We start from the raw sequence: 25,643 nt of genomic DNA, 5'->3' as shown, positions 1-25,643 counted from the left end.
ATGCAGGGATGGGCTTATAGTTGTGCCATCGATTTTGACAGAGAGATCAGGGGGAGGTGCATGTGGTGGAGGAAAAATTATAAGTTCGGTTTTGGATAGATTGAGTTTGAGGGAGTGGTGTGACATCCAGACTGATATATCTGTTAGTAAATTAGTGATATGTGAGGAGACGGAGGGGGTCAGCTGAGGGGTAGAGAAATAGATTTGGGTGTCGTCAGTGTAGAGATGGTATTGGAAGCCATGGGAGGATATCAGCTGACCCAGAGAGGAGGTGTAGATTGAAAATAGGAGAGGTCCAAGAACAGAACCTTGGGGGACCCCAACAGAGAAAGGAAGAGGAAGTAGAATTGTAAGTAACGCTAAAAGTGCAGTTGAGGAAGATCATTATTATGAAAATAATTGTTACTTGTGGGCGTGGCTTAAAGTGTGCTACATTTTGGGCATGGCTTAAATGGGGTGTGGTTTAATTGAGTCCGAGATGACTTGCATAGTGCAGAATGCAGTCTTGTTAAATAGGGAATGTACAGTGCGGAATGTACGACAATTGGTATTATGTGCAGAAGTGGAGTATGGAGTGTATGGAGCTGGGTAGTTTGTGCAGGAGGGGAGTGCAGAGTGTATGTAGGTGGCTATGATGGGCACGTGAGTGTGGAGTGTACATTGATGGGTAGTATGTGCAGGATGGTGTCAGTAGTTCTTTATTTTTATTATTTTTTTACAATTTTTTTGTTTTTTAGTTTGTTTTTGTCTTTTTTTTTGTTTGTTTTTTTCAAAATGCTTTTTGGGGGGCAGTGGACAGTGTCACTAGAGCAATGGACAGTGCCAGAATTTTTTTTTATTTTTATAATTTTTTTACAATTCTTTTTTTTTAAATGATTTTTTACAATTTTTCTTTTTGTATTTTTTTTTTGTTTTTACAATGATTGGGAGGGGCAGGGGGTAGTGGACAGTGTCAGCAGAGCAGTGGACAGTGTCAGCTTTTTGTTTTATTATTATTTTTATCTTTTTTTTTTTTTTTTTTTCTTCACAATTTTGTTTATTTTTTTATGATAAATTTTTTTTTTCATTTTTTTTTTAAATACTTTTTTCACAGTGCTTCTGGGGAAGGGGTTGGGAGGTGGGGATATGTGGCAGTGGATGATGTCAGTGGTTTTTTATTTTTATAGATGAATTTTTTTACAATATTTAATGTTTTTTTGTTTTTGTTTTTTCTTTCACAATGCTTTTTGGGGGGAGGGGGTTGGGGAAGTGATCAGTGTTGGTAGGGCAGGGGGAGTGGTGTCAGTAGTATTTTATTTTATTTTATTTTTTATTTTTTTTTACAATAACTTTTTTTAATGTTTATTGCATTTTTTTTTAATCAGCCATGTTGGTGGGCTTTGGTGAGATATCAGGGGTCTGAACAGACCCCTGACATCTCCCCTTTTAGACAGAGAAAGGGACTGAGCACAGAGATTCCCTAGTCCCTTTCTCAGCATTGAAGATGAATGGACAGTAGAAGGAGACAGCGACTCCTGTCCATTCATAAACTGAAGCTGAGTAACACACAGTTTACTTGCTCAGTTTTCACAGGACACAGGAGCAAGCGTTAGCATACTGTGTCCATTTCAGAAAAGGAAACGGTGGGTAAATTACATACTTGCAGGTCCCTTCCTCCGCTTTCCATCCTGACACGTCCCCTGCAGCCGGCGGGGAGAGGAAGGAAGCCGGCTGCGGGGGCACGGGGGGGAGTGGAATACGAGGACAGGGGGCTGGAGGAGAACACAGGGGGGGTGGGTGGATGGAGGAGGGCGCAGAGGGGGGCTGGAGAAGGAGAACAGGGGGCTGGTGGAGCACACAGGGGGCCGGAGGAGGAGGACAGGGCCAGAGGAGTACACAGGAAACAGCTGGGAATGATCGGTGCAGGGGGAGGGACAGCTGTGAGCACTGATCTCCTGGTGTAGCTTTTTAGCCGACAGCCACGGGAGGGAGAGGAGGCGAAGCAGCCGACTGCTAAAAATCTATACAGGGAGATCAGTGCTCACAGCTGTCCCTCCCGCCGCACCGATCATCCCCGGCTGTGAACCCACTGCCGCCCAGGATATAGCAGGACACTTGCGTTTGTCAGGGAGCCACAGCTGGGGCTGTCGTGAACTTTATATTGACACCCGCAGCTGTTCGCAGAGAGCAGTGTAAACTGCCTGCGAGTCAGGTGTGATGCGGGAACCGGCACAGGAAACGCTGTGGTTCCCGCAAGGCACCAGTGTGAACCCAGCCGGAGTGCCAGTCAGAGCACTGATGAGCCACTTAGTGTAAACTAGTCTGTGCCTAGTTTACACTAAGTGCATCTCTGTGCATCTAGTCAAAATGCGTATAATAATGAGGGGAAGAGATATTGCTATTTTACATTTTATAGTAAAAAAACAAGGTATAAGGGTTAACGTACCAAAGATGTTGAGTATCCTCATTCAAACTGTAGGTTTGATGTGCAAATAAAATAAACCGCATTTTCCTTTTCAAATTATTGTATCAATTAAGTGAATCCTGCTCAGTTTTTATTTAGATTCCGTTTGTGCATTAGCCTCATAGTGTTTCTTTCCCATACCATCTGAATAAGATTCTCACTTTTATAAAGACCTTTTATCTTACACTTTTTTTTTTTTTTTTTTTTTTGGTTCTTTAAGGTTGCCTTTGGATGAAAAAATTTACCAGAGAGATCTGGAAGTCGCTTTGGCATTGTCTGTACAGAAAACATCAGCGATTATAGAAAATGATGAAAATACTCCCAGAACCGGTATGCTTACTATGCATTAATGATCGTCTGTAGGACTGGCTTTATGTATTATCTGGTTTTTGTAGTTCTGCGTGCAAAAGAGGCCCGACAGATATTGCTTTTAGTAGCATTGTACGGATATCAGTATCGGTGCCGATACTAAGCATTTGCATGAGTACTTGTGCAAATGCTCCAATACTAAAACTGACGCCTTCAGACCCGGTTCACATATGTGCGGGCCGGCTTGCAGTGCAATTTCAAAGCCTGGTCTGGTGCGTTTTTGTTCAGAGGTTCAGGTGCGAGTCCAATGCGAATTTTTAGTGTATGAGATTACAAATCGCACCTGAATCGGACTGAAATCGCACAGGACTCTTTTTCAAATCGTACTGCGGCCAGCCCGCACATATGTTAACAGGCTGTAAAAACTCACTAAAACACACATGAGAACTGATGTGAAACTGATTTCTCTGCAAGCAAAATCTGAGCAGTTTTCCCATCAGCTTTCATGCATCTATGGTGTGAACGAGCCACAAAGTCACATGACACTAAAAAATAGGTATTGGTAATTAGTGAGTACTTGAGAAAAAGTATCAATACTCGTACCTGGTCTTAAAAAACTGGTATCAGTGCATCCCCAGCTATTCGTGTATACATGTGTTTGTATATACCGTATTTATCAGCGTATAACACGCACCTTCATTTTAAGAGGGAAGTTTCTGGGAAAAAAATATTTTTTAAATAAACAACTTTTAATTAAAAGAGGGGCAGTGCCCACCAATGCAGCCTGATTAGTACCCATCTGCAGCCTCCTCATCTCCCATCAATGCAGCCTGAACAATGCCCATCTGCAGCTTCAATGCAGCCTGGTCAATTCCCATCTGCAGCCCATCTCATCAATGCAGCCTGATCAATGCCCATTTGCAGCCCATCTCATCAATGCAGCCTGATCAATGCCCATTTGCAGCCCATCTCTTCAATGCAGCCTGATTAATGCCTATTTTTAGCCTCAGTGCTCATCTGCAGCCCTCACCATCTTTTATCAATGCAGCCTGAACAGTGCAGGAAATCGCTGAGCCATCATCTCCTGTTTACTTTGGCTCTCGCTTGGCAGTCACACACACAGTTCCGCCTCCGCCATCGGCATTGGACCAGCTCCTATGATAGACAGAACACTGGACCAATGCCAGTGGCTGAGGCGGGACTGTGTGTGTGACGTTAGAGCCGTGTAAACAGGAGATGGTAGCGCTCATTCCCCTCCGAGGTACACTATCCCGTAATTTTCCCCCTATTTTCAGGGGAAAAAGTGTGTGTTATACGCAGATTAAATACAATAAAATGTTGCAAACACCTGAAGGTTTCATGTGTATTCCTTAAAGAAGAACGCCAAGAAATATATCCGTGTTTAGAATCTGCTGGCTTACTAATCGTTACATGTAGAGAGGTGTATGCCACATCCTTGATCTCTCTTTTATTCACATTTTACAATTTAGCAGAACATTGATGGCACAGCTCATACACCGATAAGAATGATGCAGCTCTCCTACATAGCAACACTACTGCCTACTCCTCGTTTCTCCTGTCCTTTCACAGAATGCTTCATATTTTTTAATGAATTCATAAAATACAAAACATTCTGTGATTTGGAAAGAGGACAGGAGGCTATAGATTTATATTAATTGCCAACATTCACAGCGCATTCACAGCGCATTCACAGCGCACATAGTAAAAACAACCAATCTTGTAAAATATGTGCAGTGAAGAAAAAATATTTCAGTCCAGTATTATAACAAAAAGTTTTAATTGTGATCCATTCAATAAACAACCATCCTCCAATAAAGTGCTCGGTGCTCCAAAATTCATAATAAAAGTGCTGAAGTGCTCCAGGTAAACATGCTGTGCAGTGTGGCACACACCCCTCTTGCTCCCCTTACTCCCCCAGGAAAAAATGGACCTTCATCTTTTCAGTCTGGGGAGAGAGAGAGAGCATTCTCATTGTGTATAAACTTTTTTAAAATTTATTGGCTCAATTAAAATAACACTGACAAAGTATCAGAGGAAACGGGCTTATCTGTGATAGTAGGGCTCTTCTGGGTTCGCTGCAACTCGGCGTGCGTTCAACGGACGGCGGAAGCGACATCTTTGGTTAGGGAACCGGAAATTGCCCCTCCCACAGGGCATCATCAAGGACATAACTTCCAGTCTCCTTGCTGCTCGATTTATACATGAGGAGAGATACCTTCCCCTTGTGATTCAATTGAATTACATCACTTCCTATAGGGCAGTGATGGCGAACCTTTTTGAGCCAGAGTGCCCAACTGAAATAAATAAGTTGGTTGATTGCTGGCCACAATTTGGCAGGAGCTACGCTCCTATGCCTAGGTTCCTTGTAGCTGGGACAGTGGCCGTCCCTCTGTTTCTTCTCCTTCACACCCTCCTTCTCTGTATCACCATCTGGGTCCACCATGGCCACTTCTTCGATCTGTGGGAGCATTGACCATCAGATCCCTGGTTGTTTGTATTAACGATTTGCTCCATCATTTTTGTAAGTACAACTTCTATTGCTATTTGTTTGTTTGTCAGGCGTCATCGTCAGTATGTGCATATGCTAGCCCAGAATTGCATTTAGGGCAGCTAATTTGGGTACATTGTAACTTTTTTTTTGTATAATTTGGGGTACATTGTAACTTTTTTATTCATTGCTTATGCAGTTTTACTGTATGTATACTAAAAAAGTTCATTTTTTTTTTTTTTTTTTTTTTTTTTTTTTACTATATTACCTGGTCTGCCTATAAAATCCGGAGGGCTTGTACCGTGCCTTGAGCACCAGGTCTCTTTTTCTGTTGTTTCCATTCTATCAGACAGACCAGGTATTTCCACACAACCCCCCCTTGTAGGGGGGGGTGTGTGAGAGAGAGGTGGGGGGGGGGGGTGAGAGAGAGGTGGGGGGAGAGAGGTGGGTGTGAGAGAGAGGGGACAGTGGGGGAGAGAGAGGGGTTGTGAAAGAGATGCTGAGGGGGGGGGCTGAGAGAGAGGGAACAGAGGGGGGCTTAGTGAGAGAGATGGGGGGAACAGAGAGGGAAGGTGACTGTAGAGGGTGTGAGAAAGAGAGAAGGGAACTGAGAGAGAGGGGGGCACAGAGAAAGGAGTGTAAGAGAAAGGGGGGGACAGAGAGAGAGGGAAGGGAACAGAGAGGGGGGGGGTACCGAAAAAGAGGGGGGCTGAGAGGAGACAGAGAACTCTAGCTCTGTCCTATTCTGCAGTCCCTGCCCCAATCTTTGTCTGCAGGTAGTCAGTGTATAATTGTGCTCCCTCACAGCCTGCGCCTCCCACCTGTCCTTGTCTTCCGGGCCACAGTCGGCCTGTTCTCTGGGCCTCACTGTTGAAGAGGAGGTTTGAGGAGTCCAGCTTCAGAGGGCGCCTGGATGCTGTGCCCCTCTTCGGCCGTGAAATAAGCGGTGAAGCTCTTCTCTCCCTCCCATGCTCTCATGCCTGTAGCCTTCCGCGCGCGGAGGCTGCGTGGCAGCAATATGGACAATATATCAAAAAGCCTCTGTCTAATATCTGCAAGGGATTCCAATTCCAATTGATTTATTAATCCACAATCTAATTTTTGATTATATATACAGTAGAATTAGAATCTCTTGCAGATATTAGATAGAGGCTTTTTGATATATCTTCCATATTGCTGCCAATATGCTGGAATATGGATAGTTGGTTATCTATGTGTGAGTGGAGGAAGTGATATTAATAATACAGGATTGAAGCGAGACACCTAAAGAAATTATGTAATCTACCCCTGATTATTGGTCACCTTGGGTGGAGGGAGTGACTAGTGTTTAACTTGGGAATTAAGCCAATACACCCTATAGGAAGTGATCTAAAGCAACTGAGTCACGAGAGGGAGGTATCTCTCCTTGTGTATAAATCAAGCAGCTAAGAGACCAGAAATTTATGTCCTTGATGATGCCCCTTTGGGAGGGGGTGAAACGCGTTGACGCAATTTCCTGTTCCCTAACCAACTATGTCACTTCCGCAGTCCATGGAACGCACGTCGAGTTGCGGCGAACCCGGAGAGCCTACTATCACAGATTAGCCTGTTTGTTCTGATTTTCTGTAAGTGTGATTTTTAATTGTGCCAATACATTTTTTAAAAAATTACTACACTATGAGAACACTCTCTTTCTGTTGAGCCTGGTGGAAATTCGAGCTGCTGATAGAAGCAGCAGATTGGAGATTTATAAGAACAGAGAAGAATTTGTGGCACCCCTATCACCAGATATAAGCGACTCTGACCCCCAGACTGAAAAGCTGAGGGTCCATTTTTTCTGGTGAGTAAGGGGAGCAAGAGGGGTGTGTGCCACGCTGCACAGCATGTTTACCTAGAACACTTTTATTATGAATTTTGGAGCACAGAGCACTTTATTGGAGGACTGTTGTTCATTGAATGGATCACAATTAAGACTTTTTGTTATAATACTAGTTGGACTATAATAGTTTTTCTCAACTGCACATATTTTACAAGATTGGTTTAACTGATGTATTTACTGTATGCGCTGTGAATATTGGTAATTAAGTTATAAGTGATTTCACACTTAGTGATCAGTAGCTGGCAGGAGATTGGTCACATTATTGTTTAGAACATAGCGCGAGTATATATATTTCACTATAGATTTATATTGCTATACAGATGCATTTATTAAAATTAAATTGTAATCAAAAGAAAGAGCTCCGTGAGGTAGCACACACCTTGTTGCACTTAATTGATCGTAAAGCCAGAAGATTTTAAATACAGATGTCTTTTCTCTTTCCTGGAATTCTTCTGTCTGCCTGAGACCAACCCCCCCCCTTCCTTCTTGGGTAATAGAAAGTTGCAGGAGAGAGCCAGCCTTCAATACCAGAAGGTGTCAATTAGAATCTTGTGGGTTTCAAGGTCCACTCTTGGTGCACTTTAGAGGGCTGAAAGGTAAGTGCAGGTATGTTCTGTCGCCCCACCCCCCCCCACCCCCCCCCCGGACCGCTGTGCTTGGAAACAGCTGCCTGATTAATATTTGATTATATCTGTGAGACAGATTTTTTTTTTTTTTTTTTTTTTTTTTTTAAGTTTAAATAGTTTTGCTGTTGCAATCTTGTTTATCCCTATGGCTCAGTTTGCTTGTTTTGTGTGTGTTTTGCAGTGTCTCCTGCCTTCCTTCCCACTGATGGCAAAGATCCAGAAATGTCTTTCTCAAACTGTAGCGTGGACAGCAGTGTTCTGGGTAATAAATAAAATATTTTGTTGCGCTGATATTAACCTTCCAGTCAATCCGTGCACAGTTTATAAATAAATCAATTCCTCCAAGTGATAATAAGATAATTAAATAATTAGAATAAATATGGGTCTGGTCAGGTCAGAAACACTATAACCACTGAGCTATAATCTTATGCTCCACAGAGTAAATAAATCACAGGCAACCGCCTGTGATATCCGATAAATATAAATATAAATATATTTGCTATACATATCATCCAATATTGATAGAAATACAAAGAATTCTCTCATATGATTAAAAATCCTAACTTGAAACTGTGTGTTGATAGCCGTTCTTAATTATAGAGAGTATGCATTATACTAATGTATATTGTTAAGCAGAATCCCATATGTGCCAAAGATAGATCTGTTCACAAAATCCCCCAATATTTCTGTATGTTATGAGGGGCTTCCAGATGGATGTTATCAGATATCGCGAATATATGAAATAAAAAGAAGAGACATCATTGTGCAATAAACGATTGCTTTAGAATAGCAGCACTTCACTAGGTACACTCACATTAGCCTGGATAATCAGTGCCTGGATGGAGAAAAACAATCAGCCGCTTGGGGCACGGTGAGTCCTCACACCGATTATAACGAGCTGCTGACCAGCCTCAATACTTCCCGTCACTGACACCTCCTACACGTTGCGTCACCCGACACGTGACTTTTTCAAGGTCAGTGTTCTGGGTAATACAATTCTTTTTGTGTTTGTATAGACATAAATGCAAATCATTTTTTGAAAACCTGTCAGACAAACAGCATGAGGCACTGTGAAGATTATATTTTGGGAAATGTTCTTCGGTGTCCTCTCTCTTTATTAGGACAAAGGTTCTCCCCTTCCTCTACAGCCCTCTTGTAAACAACAGCAGAACCCATGGCTGACATACCGTGATGCAGTTTTTCCCTGTTTGATATCATGCATTCATAGGGAGCTATTATATGCCTGGAAATGTTGCTGTATCAGATTGTATATATGTATGTATGACCTCACTGCTCTTCCCTGAAAACTGGGCAAATATAGGGGGAGTAGGGAACTTATAGTGTATGCAAAACCAAAACTTTTTTGTTTTTGTATTGGGTGGAGATTGAAAGATTGCGGAACCGTGTTCGTTTTTTGTTACTGTCTGAAGGGACATTTCAGCCTCACATTGTTCCCAGGACAGAAAGTGCTAGGGAATCCCAAAGTTTTGAGTTGAAAAAGGAATAGTGGAGAAAAACCTTCAATGGGGAAAAAACGCTTTTAACAAATTTCTAAGAGCGTATATTACCTGTGACTTCAGAAAAATTACCATTTGCTTCCTACTTTTTTCTATGGAGCAGGAAACGAAGGAGAATGCCTCCAACCATTCCCCACTCTATCAGAAAATAAAACAAAGTTGGAGTTTTACAAACGCTTAAGCATTTTACTGCATATGAGATTGTGAAGCAGATCAAGGTGCATCATTAAACTGAAATTGCCTAACAATGTTAACTTCTTAAATGCATATTACAGGACACATGATGAGTATCCATGTACATTGGGCTACGGTGGCTTCAGGAGATTGGAAACTGTCAAAACAAAACTGTAAGGACAGCCCAGTATAACCCCCCTACTCACAGTATGCCTCTGTTTTTTGCTAGTGTCATAGAAGAAATTCTTTCTTAATTCTTATTTTTTCATCTAGCAAGTTTCTTCAGCAGCTGCAGAGCCAGCATGGGTTCCTTTTGCAGGTTTTCAGTTCAGCTGATCCTTAGCAATACCAAGGAAGCTGTACCCAGACCCTATCGAGAAGAAGTGGTGCCGGTCTTTAATGTGTCTACTAGCGTTGGACTGCATTAGACGCTCGCCTAGGCACCTATGGTGTATCATGCTGAATCCACTTCAGAGTGCTTTACAGGTCCTGGTCCTAACTTCCATGGCTGCCCGGACTCTAAGCCCTTCTGCACTACTTTTTCTTTGAGTGAGCACAGACCTCGTTACCTTCCAGCCATCTCTTCTGCACTTGCATCGGTTCTGTGATCCCCTGGACAGTACTTGGGCTCCCTGCTGCATTACAAGTAACCTGGTCACAGACAACATTAACCCTTTCTGTTCTGGCGGTGAATTTCTTTGAGTAAATTATGGGACACAAGTCCCTGCTTCGTATGATCCATTCCTACTTTTGCTTGCTAACAAAACTGAGGCATGATGGGAGTGGACTGTGCTTACAGCTTTGTTTGCCAGTGATCAATCTAAAGGCAGCAACATAATGCAATGTGCCTGAATACTCATCCTGTGTCCCACAATGTACTCAAGGAAAAGGATTTTACAGTAAGTGACAAATACTTTTTTTTCCCCACTATACTCCATAGGTCTTGAAGAGATCACAGAGAGCAATGAAGAGGCAGTAAATGGCAGGAGTCGCAGGCAAGCTGCATCTAAGGCAATCGCAGAGCAGAGAAAACTCCTGAAAGATGACAGCAGCAGTGAAGAGGATGCAGATGAATTTAAGCCAGACGCTGCAGTTTGTAAGTCGCATTTTTACTTTTGCTTCGGATTTTTAGTACAGCTTTAAGCTGTCGGCTATACACACAAAATATACAAGGTGACATGTTGAAACTCCTAGTGAATTGGCTTCACATCAGAGTAAATCATCAATTTGATTAAAGCATGGAACTTTTGCTTGTAATGCTTGTTTTGGATCCTTGACTTAAAAAACTTTCATGCTAGTGGGTCAGAATGACAACTAGGGAACTAGAAGATTTATCAGTTTATGTACATGTAAGTAAAAAAGTCCTTAGTGCATATAGACAAAGTTCCAACACTCAAAGCAGCGCTCCAATCAAAATTTAATTGGAGCGCTGCTTTCAGTATTGGAACTTTGTCCATATGTACTAAGGACTTTTTTTTACTTACGTGTACATTTGTCTTATTTATGCGGCTGCTTTTATGTACATAGACTTACATCCATAAATATTATTATACTTTCTACATTAATGTTTTGGGAACTTCATTTTTCCTGAGCGGTGCAATTAGGCCTTTTTAGACACTGGAATTATTAATATAAATTTACAGCCCAAAGTTTTTTAATTTTTTTTTTTGTATACTCAGTCCAGCCGTGTGATGTCATGGGTTTTTTTTTCTGGCAGTGGGCAGCTCCTGAATTCTGAAGAGAGCAGCGTTACATAATGTCTGCACTGTTCTCTTATAAGTCCTTGTTCCCCTGATCCCACACAAAGTGAGTTGAATGACACGTTATGTTATTTAACACACAAGAGGAACAATGCTGGATTCCAGAACAGTGAGCCTGTGGGGACAGCGCAAAGTATAGGGTGAGAATTACAGTGAGATCTGCTTTTATTATTTTAACATGAGCAGGGCAAGTCTTTTTTGTTTTTGTTTTTTTTATATATTAAAGTATGTGAACCCTTATCTTGTGAAAACAACCCATAAAATTTAAAATAAAAATACAAAATGTTTGTGTACATTAAAAAAAAAATTATATATATATATATATATATATATATATATATATATATATATATATATATATATATATATATATATATATATATATATATATTATAATTCTTTTTTCTTTATAAGTGACCCTCATGACCACTGTTCTCAGCTGCATAAGGGGCTTAGAGAGCTTGGGGTGGAGACTGCAGGGACAGCAACATACTGATCTTCCCACTGAAGAGCTGTGCAAGGGGGCATGTCAGCAGGAGGTAAAGAAACAGCAGCACACGGACCTTCCCAGTAAAGAGCTCTGCAGGGGGGCGTGTCAGCAGATATCTGACCATTCGATTACAGGCAGGCTGTGCTCTCAACTAGAATGCAAAGAAGAAGACTATACTGTGTTGGATGTGCTTCCATGCCTAGTGTGGTCAGTTTGCATTGAGAAGGGAAACTGTCAGGATCACCAGGTATTCCACACAAAGAAAGAAATGCAACGAGAACCAAACACTTTTTCATACAAGTACAACAGATGCATATCAGGAATATGAAATGTTGGGGTAATCCATTAGGTTTAAAATAGAAATGAAAGGCAAAATATTTGTGTATAGATCTAAAAACATTATAAATAACTCCCCCCCCCCCCCCTTTTTTTTAAAGTGATCACATTCCCTCTGTTCTCAGCTGTATAAGAAGCTCAGGGAGGAGAAATAGCAGTACATTGATCTTCCCATGTCATGTCAGCACAATTCTGATCATTGGATTAACTCCCAGCACAGCTAGAAGACTGCCCACGCTGTGCTCTCATGCCTAGTATGGTCAGTTTGAGAAAGGAAAGCAGGGGGACTAGCAGAAACAGAAGTTATTTCACACAAAGGAAGCAATATAAAGAGAACAAGATAATTTTTAACACAACTATACACTATAGCAGGCACATATAAGGAATATGAAATGTTGGGTTTACATATTCTTTGAGCTGTAGTCAAGTTTTTACAGACATTTTACATCTTCCCTGCTCTGTCGAAAAAGGTTTTGGCTGGAGCTGGGATGTAAGTTGCTAGTTTAGATGCAAATAATATATGAATTCTTTAACTGACTGAATAACTTCTCAGAAGAATAAAGTGCTATCTTTTGTTAAAGCTTACCGGTCACCTCTGCTTTTTCAGATGGGGACTCTGAGAGCGATGAGAGTTACAGTGGCGATGATGAAGAATTTGAAGTCAAGAAATCCGAAAAAGCAGGAGCAAGCAAAGTTCCAAAGGCCAAGAATGAGAAGAAGGGAAAAAACACTCCAAAGGCCAAGAGAAAAGGTGTGGAGATTGTGATATTCCTCAAATCACTTCATCACAAAATATCAGTGTGAATCTGAAGTCTCACATCTCTGTGTAGCATATACTGTATGTGACTGTGTTGCATTTTGTTGTCATATTTGGTGACTGGCAGACTTCATGTTAGTATGGAAGATCCAAATGTTCATGAAATGTCATCTGACATTTGAATGGGCTGCCAGTGCACAGGAATGGATCATAACATGCAGCATTTTTTTCAAGGAAGCAGACCACAAAGCACGGTAGTGTGTCACTGTGCATTTTGATGAATGAATGGCATGTGTTGCTCTAAAATTCGCATTGGACCGAATCTCAAGAGTGCTTCAGTCCTTACATTTCTCTTGAAATCAGGTCTTAAAGGGGTTGTAAAGGTTTGTGTTTTAAAAAAAAAAAACACAAACATGTCATACTTACCACCTCTGTGCAGTTGGCTTTGCACCGAGTGGCCCCGATCCTCTTCTTCTGGGGTCCCTCAGCTGCGCTTCTGGCTTCTCCCCTTTTTGAGTGCCCCGTCAGAGAAGTGCTCTCCCTCGGGTCATCCGTGCGGGTGTGTGTCATGCTGCTGCGTCTATTGACACAGACAGCAGGACTTGGCCCCGCCCCTGGCGACCACGCCATTAGATTTGATTGACAGCAGCGGGAGTCAATGGCTGCGCTGCTATCAATCTAGCCAATCAGGACACGAGACACCGGCTGGAGGTGGTGTGCTCATCCCCGGCGTGAGGAAGAGAGGGTTCAGGTATGTAAAACGGGGGCACTGGGGTTTTTTCACCTCATAGCATAGACTGCATTGAGGTGAAAAACCACAAGGGTTTACAACCCCTTTAAGTTCAGTTGTACATCACCTGCGTAACCTAGTCATGAAAAACTTGTACCGTTTTTACAGAGAATGTGTAGATCCATTTAATACAATCATGAAAGTTAAGTACACAATGTAGTTGTGCTAGACTTGTCCTTGTGGGCAACGTTTTATAAAGAGTGTGAGTAGCCAAAAGACCATGACATACAGTAGATGTATTTATCTTGAAGCTTTGTCCTCGTGTATTTTTAAAAGCTACCTGATTCAGTGTATGACTGCTTCTAAAACTAGATAAGTTGTGGCTAAAGTGTATGTCAACTAGGGTTGTACCGATACCGAGGATTTGCGCGAGTACTTGTATTCGCACAAATGCTCCCGATGCTTGAACCTTGTAGAGATTGGGCAACCCGGCGCAACTGGAAGTCAGCGGGCGGAACAGCGGAAGTGGCGCTCCGTGTCGACGTCAACGGTTGGACATCCCAACGCCCATCTTGGAACAGCCTGCACTCGGCCACAGTAAGCCAGCATCAGACATCTTGTTACACCCAGCCCATATAGTTCGGGCTGGGTGTAACAAGATGGCCGCTGCTGCTTTTATACGGCCGAGTGCAAGGAATACCAAGATGGGCGTCGCAGGCAGCCTTTCCTCTCATGGCATTTCAGTGCCTGCCCATCAGTGCCCATAAATGCCACCTATAAGTGCCCAATGCCCATCAGTGCCAGCCATCAGTGCTGCTTAATCAGTGCCACCTAATCTGTTGTGTGCTTTGAAAACTGTCGCATGACATTAAAAAAAAAAGTAATCGGTATCGGCGAGTACTTGAAAAAAGTATCCGTACTTGTACTCTGTCCTAAAAAAAAGTTGCATCGGGAAAACCCTAATGTCAACCTTAAAGTGGTTGTAAACCCCATTCATGAAATCTGACCATATATATCTATAGTGTTTACATATCTCTCTCCAAAGCCCTAAGTGTCGTGTCTTTCTGCTGCTCCGTTCCACTGTTATCAGCAAGATAACTTCTGACAAGTTCTCCTACAAAGGAGATAAATGCAGCTGGAAATTTGTGTCAGGGAGGGAACTTAAAGATAGATAAGCGGAGAGCTTATCTATTCAGACTGCAGCTCTGCAAGTTTCTTCGTTCCAATGCCTATGTGGAAGGGGAGGGGGGGTGTGCCTTTCCTCCAATCAGCTCTCACACAGTGTATGCCTAGACTCCGCACCCGCTGCTGAAACAAGAAGAAAGATTTATAACACGATGTGCACTTTCTAAAGAATGTAGAAAGCTGAAGATGGCAGATATGTATGTAAAACATATGTAAGGAGATTTATTTCATCTCTGTGTATCATCCGAGGCTGTTCACTTCACTGGGTATGGGACAGGGTTTACATCCACTTTAACTATGAACTTCTCTTATTTGCTCCCTTTTGGTCTGTTCAAACCATCAAGATTGTTTTATCTGTTCAAGTTTTAAAAAAAATAACGGTTGATGCTGCCAGAAATCTTGGGAGCTGAAAATTTCCCGTGTGCTGCAATCTTATGAATTTTATTATTCTCAGTTATCACTGTGAACTACTACAGAACACCTCTCCTCTGTTATGGAGAAAAGAAGGACGTCTTCTATAGTCCTATCCTGGGGTAACAACTCTGCTCCTCCATAAATACAGTATGATGAGTGAGTATTGTTACCCTAGGACAGGAAGTATATTACTGGCAGGATCATCAGGTGGAAATAAAGCCTGAAAAGAAAACTAATGCAAACACCACATCTAGCTGCAATATATTATTTGGGGTTTAGCTATTGTTTACCTTATCTGCTACCTTATTTCAGGTGACGAATCTGAAAATGAAAGCAGTTTTAGTGGAGATGAGGAGTTTGAAGTTAAGAAGTCTAAAAAGACAGCAGCAAGCAAATGTGCAAAACCCAAGAGCACAAAGAAAGAAAACTCCACACTGTCCAACACAGTCTGTAAGAAACCATATTTAGATAACTTCTCTGGTATCTTTTACAAAAATATCAGTCCGATGCTTAACACATCTGCATGTATCTTTTGGGATTTTATGTTGCATCCTGCAGTTAGAAATACTCAGCTACTAGAAACATTACCTGCATGAAGAGTGTATGTTCTAGTAGAAAGGCCTGTGTTGTGCTTACGGCTTGTGGCAAAGCAGATTGCATTCAACTGCATTCTACTTGCATTGGACATCGGCTTGAGACACGTTTAGGCCTCGTGCACACTGTACATTATAAAAATGCCAGTAGTGTTAGCTGTAGAAAGGAAATTTTAAGCATTTTGCAGTAGCGTTTTTCAGCATTTTTTAGCTTTTTTTTTTTTTTTACAAAACTATACTCCCACAAAAGCTTATGGCTCAAAAACGCTGATAGCCGTGTTTTTCAGCTTTTATCAGAGTTAGAGCATCTTTATAGCTGAAAAACTTCTCTTAAAACCCACTAGTTCTGTTCTGTTTTGTTTTTTGTTTTTTGTTTTTTTTTTCAAGCCACAAAACGCCCCTGCCAAAAAACTCTGATGACCGTATTGGACACAGTATTGTGCATGGACACATAGGATAACATGTTGGGGAATTTACTGTCTGCAGAAAAAAACACCTGAAGCCAAACACAGTAGCTGTAAAAATGTCCAGTGTGTATAAGGCCTTAAGATCATTAAGGCCTTGTTCATACCATGTGCAGAGACGTCAGTTTTTCTGCACGGGTTCTGCAAGGGCACAAAAAAAAACAATTGTTCTCTATGTGCCCTGTTCACATCACAACACCGGTATCCCATGCAAATTTTTTTTTTTTTGCGCAGGAATTTGCAACATCTATGCTGTTCGCTGTGCGGAAAGAAAACTGACATGACATTAGCACTGTGGTGTGAACAAGGCACATAACTGATGCACATGAAAACTGATGTCAACATGCACAAAAACTGATGTAAACTCATGTCTGCAGGTAAAATCTGCGAGGTTCTCCCATCAGTTTTCATGCACGTTTGTTGTGAACGAGCCCTAACAGTTCATTGACAGGTAAAACTGACCTACAGTAGACCCCCTAAGCTGCTTCAAGCTTCTTTTGCATTTCTATTGACTTTTTTGGGGAAAGAATCACTTCTTTTGCAATCAGAATCCTGCAGACACAGGCCCTAAATGTAATGGGGTTGATTTGCAAAGGCAAATAGGCTGTTCGCTTTGCAAGGGAAGTTGCATTTTGCAAGGGAGTTTGCCCCAGAGCTTAGTAAATATGGTGAAGTTTCGCTTTGCAAAGAATACCCAATCATGTGCAAGGAAATGTAAAAAAATGATTTTTACTGGCACATGATTGGAAGTCAGCAGAGCTTCACTTCATTCACTTCGCTTTGGGGCCAATTCCCTTGCAAATTGAACAGCATACCGTATTTATCGGCGTATAACACGCACTTTTTTCCCCTTAAAATCAGGGGAAAATCGCGGGTGCGTGTTATACGCCGATCCCCTGCGATCCTGACCTGTCAGGATTAAAAAATCGCTGACCGCGATTTGAAAATGGCGCTGCCGGCGCCGAAATACACAGTGCCGGTCCTCGGCTCTTCTCGGCGGCTTTCGGTTTCACTCGAGCGCCGCCCGAACCTAGCCGAGTATACTCGGCTAGTTTCGGATAGCTCCGCTCACCGTCCGAGTGGAACCGAAAGTAAACGAGAGCCGCCGAGAAGAGCCGAGGACCGGCTCTGTGTATTTCGGCGCCGGCGGTGCCATTTTCAAATCGCGGTCGGCGATTTTGAAGCTCACAGGCTTCAGCAAGGCTGGACTGGGGCAAGGCTGGACTGGGGCAAGGCTGCACTGACATGGCTGCACTGGCAAGGCTGCACTGACATGGCTGCACTGGCAAGGCTGCACTGGCAAGGCTGCACTGGCAAGGCTGCACTGGCAAGGCTGCACTGGCATGGCTGCACTGGCATGGCTGCACTGACAAGGCTGCACTGGGCAAGGCTGGACTGGGGCAAGGCTGCACTGAGAAGGCTGCAATGATGGGCATTTAAATGTAAGTTTTTTTCCCTTCAACTTCCCTCCTAAAAGTTTTTTTTCCTTAAAATTCCCTCCTAAATTGAGGTGCGTGTTATACGCCGGTGCGTGTTATACGCCGATAAATACGGTATTTGCTTTTAGTAAATCAAACCCAATGTCTGTAGAATAATCATATGTGTGTTTTATATATGTAAGTAACATAAAAAAATAATTTTCAACCTCCTTATACACAGCAAATCCATCTCCTGCCCCTGTGTCCATTAGAATAAAGCCAATGCCAGCCAAGCATACAGCTGCCCCATCCTCGGGGCTCAAAAATACAGTTGGACACAGCAGCCCTTCTGTAGGAATGAAAAGACCAGCATGGAGTCCTCCAGGTAAGCACTGATTCCCCCCCCCCCCCCCTTTATTACAATACCATGCTCCTTCTGAAAATGCTAGTTTCTTGACTGTCATGGTAATCCAATGGCTTCAATATCATCACTTGTACTATTATTATTCTATACTTGTCACTGCCTGGGACCTATATACAGATCAGGAGTTTTGACTTATTAATGTACATGCTTAACAAGTGTGTCTTGGACATTGTGTACACAAACTCCTAGGTGTCTTCTACAGATCCTAGTGCTGCCCATGGCATTAGGCACAGTTCACCTCAGGCTGTAATGAACATGGAAGTCAGTGCAGTTTGTAACAGGATTATAGTATCTTATTAATTTTTTTTTTTTTCACATTAAGAAAAAATAAGAAGAAACTGACTCAGTCCCCTGAATCATTTTATTTTAAAGAAATATTGCTTCTTTAAAACTCATGGATGTAAGGCTGATAAGTAGGTGGCTTCAGCAGTCTTAGCTCATGGCCAGGCAAGAGTCATGACAAAGGTAGCAGAGAGGAGGACAATTGCCCGTAGACTCCTAGCCTCTATGGCATGTTTATGTACAGTTTTCTTTGCCAGTACTATACCCACTGCTCCATGTCAGATTCACATACAAGGGTTTTTGTAAGTGGGTATAATCTGCCATTATTAACCACGTCAGCTCTGGAAGGTTTTACCCCTTTCATGATCAGGCCATTTTTTGCTATTTAGCTCTGCGCTACTTTAACTGGTAATTGTTTGGTTATGCAACGCTGTACCCAAACAAAATTGATATAATTTTTTTCACATAAATGGAGCTTTCTTTTGTTGGTATTTGATCACCGCTGGGTTTTATATTTTTTGCAGCATAAGCAACAAAAGACTAAAAAACAAAAATGTGTTTTACGTTCTGCTATAAAACCTATCCAATAAAAAAAAAAAAAAAAGTTTTTTTAAATCAAATTTTTTCATAAATTTTGCCAAAACTTATTCTGCTACAGGTAAAAAAAAATCCCAAAAGGTGTATATTGATTGGTTTGCATGAAAGTTATAGCGTCTACAAACCATGGTACATATATTGGAATTATTTTTTTTTTTCAGTATATTAGTAATGGTGGGGATCAGCAACTTATAATTCAATTGCAGGATGCTGGAAAGGGAAACAGAGATCATTCCCTCTGTACAGAGCTCTGTGTTGATTGTCTCTGGGCTGTGATTGCACACAGCTGGTCAGCAGGTCCCGGCCATTAATCATTGGCGGGTACTTGTTGACAGACTCCTGTTGTGAACCATCACAACAGATGTCGGCAGGGATGCGCGCTCTCCCTAAACCCGTAAGCAGGCAGAAATGTACGGGTACATCCGCAAGAGGTTAATGTATTCAAGCAGTTGGCTGCGTCATGTGGGTCTGCCTGCCTTCTGTGTGTTTTTTTTTTTTTTTTTTTTTTTTTTTTGCATGTTTTACTGAAACTATTTTGCCTACTGTTCAATAAGACAGACTGACATATTTTCTTTTCTCATCAGTATTGTCCATTTTATTTATTAACCCTCCTACATTTCACTTTTTTTTTTTTTTACAACCAGCTGTATTTATATTATTTTATGTGGTTTGTTCTATTGTTATTCAGAGTTTGTGTTGATTGTTATTTTGGTTGTCACCTAATCCTAAATAACCGCTACAGTCTTGTGTGTCCAAGGTTGCATAGTTTTGCTTGCACTCTCACAGTATTTTCATATTTGTCCCTTTGCCGCCAGCTTCTTTGGGAACTGCACGGAGCCCACTGACTGGAGAGACTGTGCGGTCTCCTAACCAAGCACTGCGCCTTGGACTGTCAAGATTAGCAAGAGTCAAGCCATTACATCCAGCTACTGTCCATCACTGAATTTTTCGGTGAATCATCTGAACAGTGAAGAAGAATTGCTACTCGGTAGGAACTGAAAGACCCCAGATTCCATAAACTGGCATACCCACAAAATATAAATTGACTTCAGCACAACAGCTATTGAACTACAACCAACAGGAATGCCTGGGCTGACCGGTATTGAAAGTCTTGCTGAAGTTTCACAAATTGCTTGGCCTTGTGGGATTCATCAGAACTAAAACCATGCAGAGACTTGAGAGACATGAATGCTAAAGGCAATCCTTTTGCTTATTATCAAATTTTCAGAACTGTTTAATCTTACCGTTTTTTGCTTTATGGGGCCTAATTTTATTGAGGGACAAGTTTTAAATGTAAAAACTTTGACGTTTTAAGGTGACAGAAGAAAGTTACTTTTTCTACTTTCTAACAGACCATCTCATTTTCTTTTACTGAAGAGTTGAGGGGTGTGTAAGGGATGAAGACTGATTTGAAATAAGTCCTACAGAGTTAAAGTGGTTTTAGGGAGAGGTGGTTCCATAGGTACTTATTTAAAGTGTTTCTAAAGCTAAATGTTTTTTTTACCTTAAAATGGTTGTAAAGGCTGAAGGTTTTTTACCTTCATGCATTCTGTGTATGGCGGTAAAAAGCCTTCTGTGTGCAGCAGCCCCCCCCCCCTAATACTTACCTGAGCCCCATCGCGATCCAGCGATCTGCAGCCTCTGCTCTCCGGGGCTCTTCCTCCTCACTGGCTGAGACAGCAGTGGGAGCCATTGGTCAATGAACCAATGAGGAGAGATGGGGCGGGGCCAAGCCACGGCTCTGTGTGTGTGAATGGACACAGAGCAGTGGCTTGGGAGCGAGCTGGCTCAGATACCCCCAAAGCAAGCTGCTAGCTATGGGGGCAGGGGAGAGAGGCCAGGAGCGCCGGTGGGGCACCCGAGAAGAGCAGGATCAGGGCTGCCCTCTGCAAAACCACTGCACAGAGTAGGTAAGTATGACATGTTTGTTATTTTAAAAAAATGCATTTAATATCACTTTAAAACATTCTCTGCATTAGGTTAAAAAACATTTTGCGACTTGATGTGCCCCTCCTCCTCTGAACACTTACCTGACTTCTAGATCAATCCAGCGCTGTGCCCCGCTGCAGTCTACTCTCCTCCCTCCCTCTTCAAACACGGACTGACAGACGGGAGCAATTGACTTCTGCTGCTGTCAGTCAAATTCAGTGAGGAGGGAGCGGCTTGTGTGTCAGTAGATGTACACAGCCTGGCTCAGGAGCGAGCCCACAGGTGCACCCACATAGGAGGCACACCGAGAAAAGGAGGAGCCTAGACTGCTGGCGGGGGACTTCAGAAAAGGAACTTCGGAGTCGCTCTGTGCAATACCATTGCACAGAGCAGGTAAGTATAACATGTTTGTTTAGGGAAAAAAAAAAAACTTTACAATCACTTTAACTGCGTAGATATCTATGGAAGCACACCTGTTTTGCACACATTCACCAGACTTCACAGATTTTGTCTGTCCTGTTAACATGATGGATGTAAATCACTGAACAGCCTTCCTCTATGGGTACAGGCACAGGAGAACTTAAAGTCAACCTCTATGTTAGGAGTTAGATCATTTTTCATGAATGGAAATAAAAAACACTCAGGGGTTGTCCTCACCGACTTTCTGCAGATGTTGCCTTGTTCACATCTTATTTCTTTCACTGACCCATAACAAGTCGGCAGATCAAGAATACTTACATCCTGGATTAGTACAATTGGCAGGCAGTACAGCGTTTTCACGTACAGGTGTACTTTTAACTGTATTTGAGGGCTGTTTGTTTGCTGCATGTTTTTCCCTTGTCTTTTCCTCTAAAGTCTGTCTTCCAATTAATTTTATTTATGATGTTGCTTACTAGCTAGTATAAAAAAAAAAAAAACAATGGCAATCGTTGTGGAGTGACATCCAGTAACAGTGCAAATATCCAATGAAAACAAGATATAACTGCACAGCTTTGCGTCTTTAGTACACAACTGTGTGAGACGGCACAACGTATATACTGCAGTCTTTTGCTCAGGAACTACACTGTCAATTTTAATCTCTTGAGATTTAACCACTTGCTGGCAGTCACCTGAATAGGTTACAAATATCCTGCTACTAAAATTGTTAGTGATTTATCACTAGGTCTAGCAAATGATCGGCAGACAAATGGCTACTTATGGGGTATGCTACACAAGTAGCTTGCAGGAGAATCTTGTAGCTGTCATTTGTGTATGAATGGAGCATTATTTGGTCATGCAAGAATGATTGCTAACAAGTAGCTGGATTCAGCTACTACAGATCCCCTGTGTAGTTTTAGCCTGTTCAGGTGACTGCTGACAGATGGTGAAATTGCTTGCTACCAAGAGATTAATATTAGCCATGTAGTCCTAGAGTTACTGTAGGTGTCCAAGGAGCCCAAGTGCTTTCTATGATGTATATTTGCCGCATCTATTTTATACACTTCTCCAGAGCAAATCAATTTTATACAATTTCTACTTTAGCAATGAAATGTTAAAATGTGTGTGTATATAGCCAACCTGAATAAAATTTAATATTTTTTTCCTAAGGTTTGTTATTATGTGCACTAAATTATTCTATTAAAAGTTGTATAGGACAGTGTCTCCCTGCTGTGTATTATACAAAGCCTGGGATTCCCTGAGTAATTCGATGACCTCTTGTAATTATGTTATAAGCCAGCTATACTCTGAGGGGTCTCTCATCCCTGAAAGGATTTCAATGTCTCTATAATATTTTTAGGAGTATGTTGCTTTGGGCAACAGCAGTTGTTCACTAGACTTGTCAGAGCTCCTCTCATGTGTGTTATATTGTTAGAGATTGTGCTCACAACTGTATTCTGCTCTGTCTTCCATTAGGCCTGATTCACATTCATGCATTTTGCATTTTTCAATACATGCTTTTCATCCATTTGAAGTCTATGGAACCAAAAAAAAAGTCCTTGGCCCCTTCCATAAAATGCACAGATGGTAACTACATCCATAGGAAACCATGTTAAATGGACTGTGGTGTGTTTCTGCAAAACTGAAAACGCGCTAAAAAATGCATAGGTGTGAACCAGGCCTTTAAGTTTTATGAAAAGATAATCTTATTTTATTTTATTTTAGGATAGAGTAGGAAAGAATAAGACCCTTTGTCAAGTTTTGTATTGCAGTCTGTCTCTCCACTGGAGAGATTCAGTCTTCTGGTTGTCCTTGTGACCATTGTTACCAGGACTGAAAATGATAGGAAATCCAAAAATTCAGAGTTATCATCAGAGCAATTAGTGAGGGAAAATGTTCTATTTGTGACCTGACACCTCTTTCTTTGTCGGCTGTCTAAGATGGGAATTCTGCCCACTTCCTGTTGCATCTCCAGGGTAGGAAGTGAAGGGAAAGCTTTTAGCAGAATACAGGCAACAAGAAATAACTTGATAGAGACTAACCCTTCCCTGCTTTATCCACAACAAAAAGACATACCTGTTTTCTGCCCTTGTGGGATGGTGCATCAACAATCAATGCCTGGTGCAGTAATTCCTGCATAGCCACTAGGCATACGGAAAGTTACCACAGCTGTTTTATTTTGGGGAGGCCTCTATCTTGATGAGACGCAGTGCTTTACACAGTGTAAGTGTGCGTGCAATCTATAAGCAGAGCATGAAGCTTGTCACTACTTCCCAGTTGGCATCTTGAGAAGAGATGCAGGAGTTGCTGTAAGAGGAGAAAGGGTGCTAAAAAGGAGAATGAAGAAGGTGATGGCAGCTACACATATGTTTCTTGTCTTCTTTCTTTGTAGGCCTTAAAGTGGAACTAAACATAACTACTAAAAAACTGTAAACAGGCAGCTTTTTATTGCAGAAGAGACATGCTATGTCTCTTTTGGAATAAACACTTACCGGCCTTGTGTGCAGTTTTCTGTTGAATGCACACTGAGCTGTGCATGTGCATCTCAGTGTGCATTCCTGGCACATTCAGCTGTACCCAGAATGATGGACTCCTGTACACAGGATGACATTATTCTCCGACCAACCAATCAAGAGTCTGAAAACTTGCCATCTGAAAGTAGCCGAGAAGATGACTGTGGCTAGTGAGGGATTAACCATCACATCACATCACTGCAGTTAGAAGGTGAGTATTTTTGTGAGTTTAGTTCCGCGGTAAAGCTGAACTTTAATCTTATATTTTGCCTTCTCTGATTTTTATATGCCCTATACAGCTTTCTGAAAACCTCACAGCACCCTGCCCATCCGTGCTCCTTTTTGAACCCCCATTCCTAATGCAAGCAGTGCAAGACTGAAGGTAAGGCTGGAGTTTAGCTTTAACCATTTTGTACATTCTAGACATTATGCCTACATATAACAAATGCATTGAGCCCCGTCACCAGAGACTGCATAGAGTTTGTAAATATAATTATCAGACTAAAGCCAAAATTCACCTTTCCCATGTTATTTGTGTTATTTTTATTTGTCTTCACTTGCTTTGTCCTCTGGAGCCATACTTGTTTTCATATTTTACTAGCTTTCTCTATGTGAAAAAAACACGTCACATGGCTGCTGAAGTCATTGTAACCTGGCCGAAACCTTGGAGAAAATTTGAACATATATGCAAGTTTTAGGCTCGGTTCACACTGCTGTGACCTGAAAGTCGCACAACTTATGATGTGACTTTACCAGCTGACTTGCTGGCAACTTGAGTACTATGATGCGACTTTCAGTAATGCCTGGGTAATCTTTCTGTAATGTCAGATCCAGATCACATCAATATAGATAAGGATCCGACTTGGAGGGTGACTTCCATTAAAGTCTATGGGCACAAGTCAGATAGAAGTCGCTTGTAGTAGCACAGGAACCTTTTCTAAAGTCGAAGCAACTTCAGTAGTGCTAATTAAGATAGCTCTCATTGACTAACATGGGGTTTCACATGTAATGCGACTTGGGGTCTCACCAGTCGGATCCCAAGTCGTGGCAGTGTGAACCGAGCCTAAAGCCAACTCCCAGGCTATTTTTTATTTTAATTTTAAAAAGGATGTCTTAGCATGGCTCCAAATGAAAAAAAAAGAAAAACAGAACTCCGGCTACAATACTTTAAAGGGGGTGTGCAGTGACGTTTGGTAAGCGATGGGTAAATTCGGTGGGCAGATAAAAAAAGTGGGGCTATGGATTATTTAAAAAAAAAAAAAAACTGATGGCTTAAAATATGGGAGCCAATGGCAAGGGACAAAAAAGGAACAGGAGATATAAAAATGTCCATGACCATAAGAATGAATGATTCATGCATAAGAAAAAAAAATGACCTAAAAAAAGTATATGGGGGGAAAAAGTAATTATAGCGTTCAATAGTAAAGGGTTAAAATGTGTTTGCTGATTCTACCCTCAGTGCAGCCAGCTGAGAGGGAGGAAGTAGCTCAGTGAACAAAAAAGCAGAGAGACACAGCAGCGCTCATCTGAGTGTAGTATGATTGATAAAGTTCATCATTTAACCACCTCAATACAGTGCACTTACACCCCCTTCCTGCCCAGACCAATTTTCAGCTTTCAGCGCTCTCACACTTTGAATGACAATTACTCAGTCATACAACACTGTACCCATATGCATCCTTTTTTTCACACAAATAGAGCTTTCTTTTGGTGGTATTTAATCACTAGTGGGTTTTTTATTTTTTGTGCTATAAATAAAAAAGACCGTACATTTTGTGAAAAAAAATGCCTTTTTATTTGTTTGTCATAAAATTGTGCTAATTAGTAATTTTTCCTCATAAATTTTGGCCAAAATTTATACTGCCACATATCTTTGGTAAAAATAACCCAAATTAGTG

General features: G+C 41.7%; 1 protein-coding gene across 1 annotated transcript in view; it reads left to right on the top strand.

The window, feature by feature from the left end:
• RAD51AP1 (RAD51 associated protein 1) overlaps positions 1-22,401 on the top strand; it is a 34,386-nt gene extending 11,985 nt beyond the window's left edge. Inside the window, exons 4-10 of the mRNA XM_073621974.1 lie at positions 2,664-2,773; positions 7,927-8,007; positions 10,377-10,532; positions 12,630-12,773; positions 15,421-15,558; positions 17,825-17,968; positions 19,702-22,401. Of these exons, the coding sequence (XP_073478075.1) occupies positions 2,664-2,773; positions 7,927-8,007; positions 10,377-10,532; positions 12,630-12,773; positions 15,421-15,558; positions 17,825-17,968; positions 19,702-19,829 (901 nt within the window). The 3' untranslated portion in view covers positions 19,830-22,401. The remainder of the gene's footprint in view (positions 1-2,663; positions 2,774-7,926; positions 8,008-10,376; positions 10,533-12,629; positions 12,774-15,420; positions 15,559-17,824; positions 17,969-19,701) is intronic.
• Positions 22,402-25,643: the final 3,242 nt, after the last annotated feature.

The sequence above is a fragment of the Aquarana catesbeiana genome, linkage group LG03 (genome assembly GCF_042186555.1).
Source record: "Aquarana catesbeiana isolate 2022-GZ linkage group LG03, ASM4218655v1, whole genome shotgun sequence".
Classification (NCBI taxonomy): domain Eukaryota; kingdom Metazoa; phylum Chordata; class Amphibia; order Anura; family Ranidae; genus Aquarana; species Aquarana catesbeiana.
The sequence above is the reverse complement of the archived record's forward strand: the minus strand, read 5'-3'. Positions and strand labels throughout refer to the sequence as shown.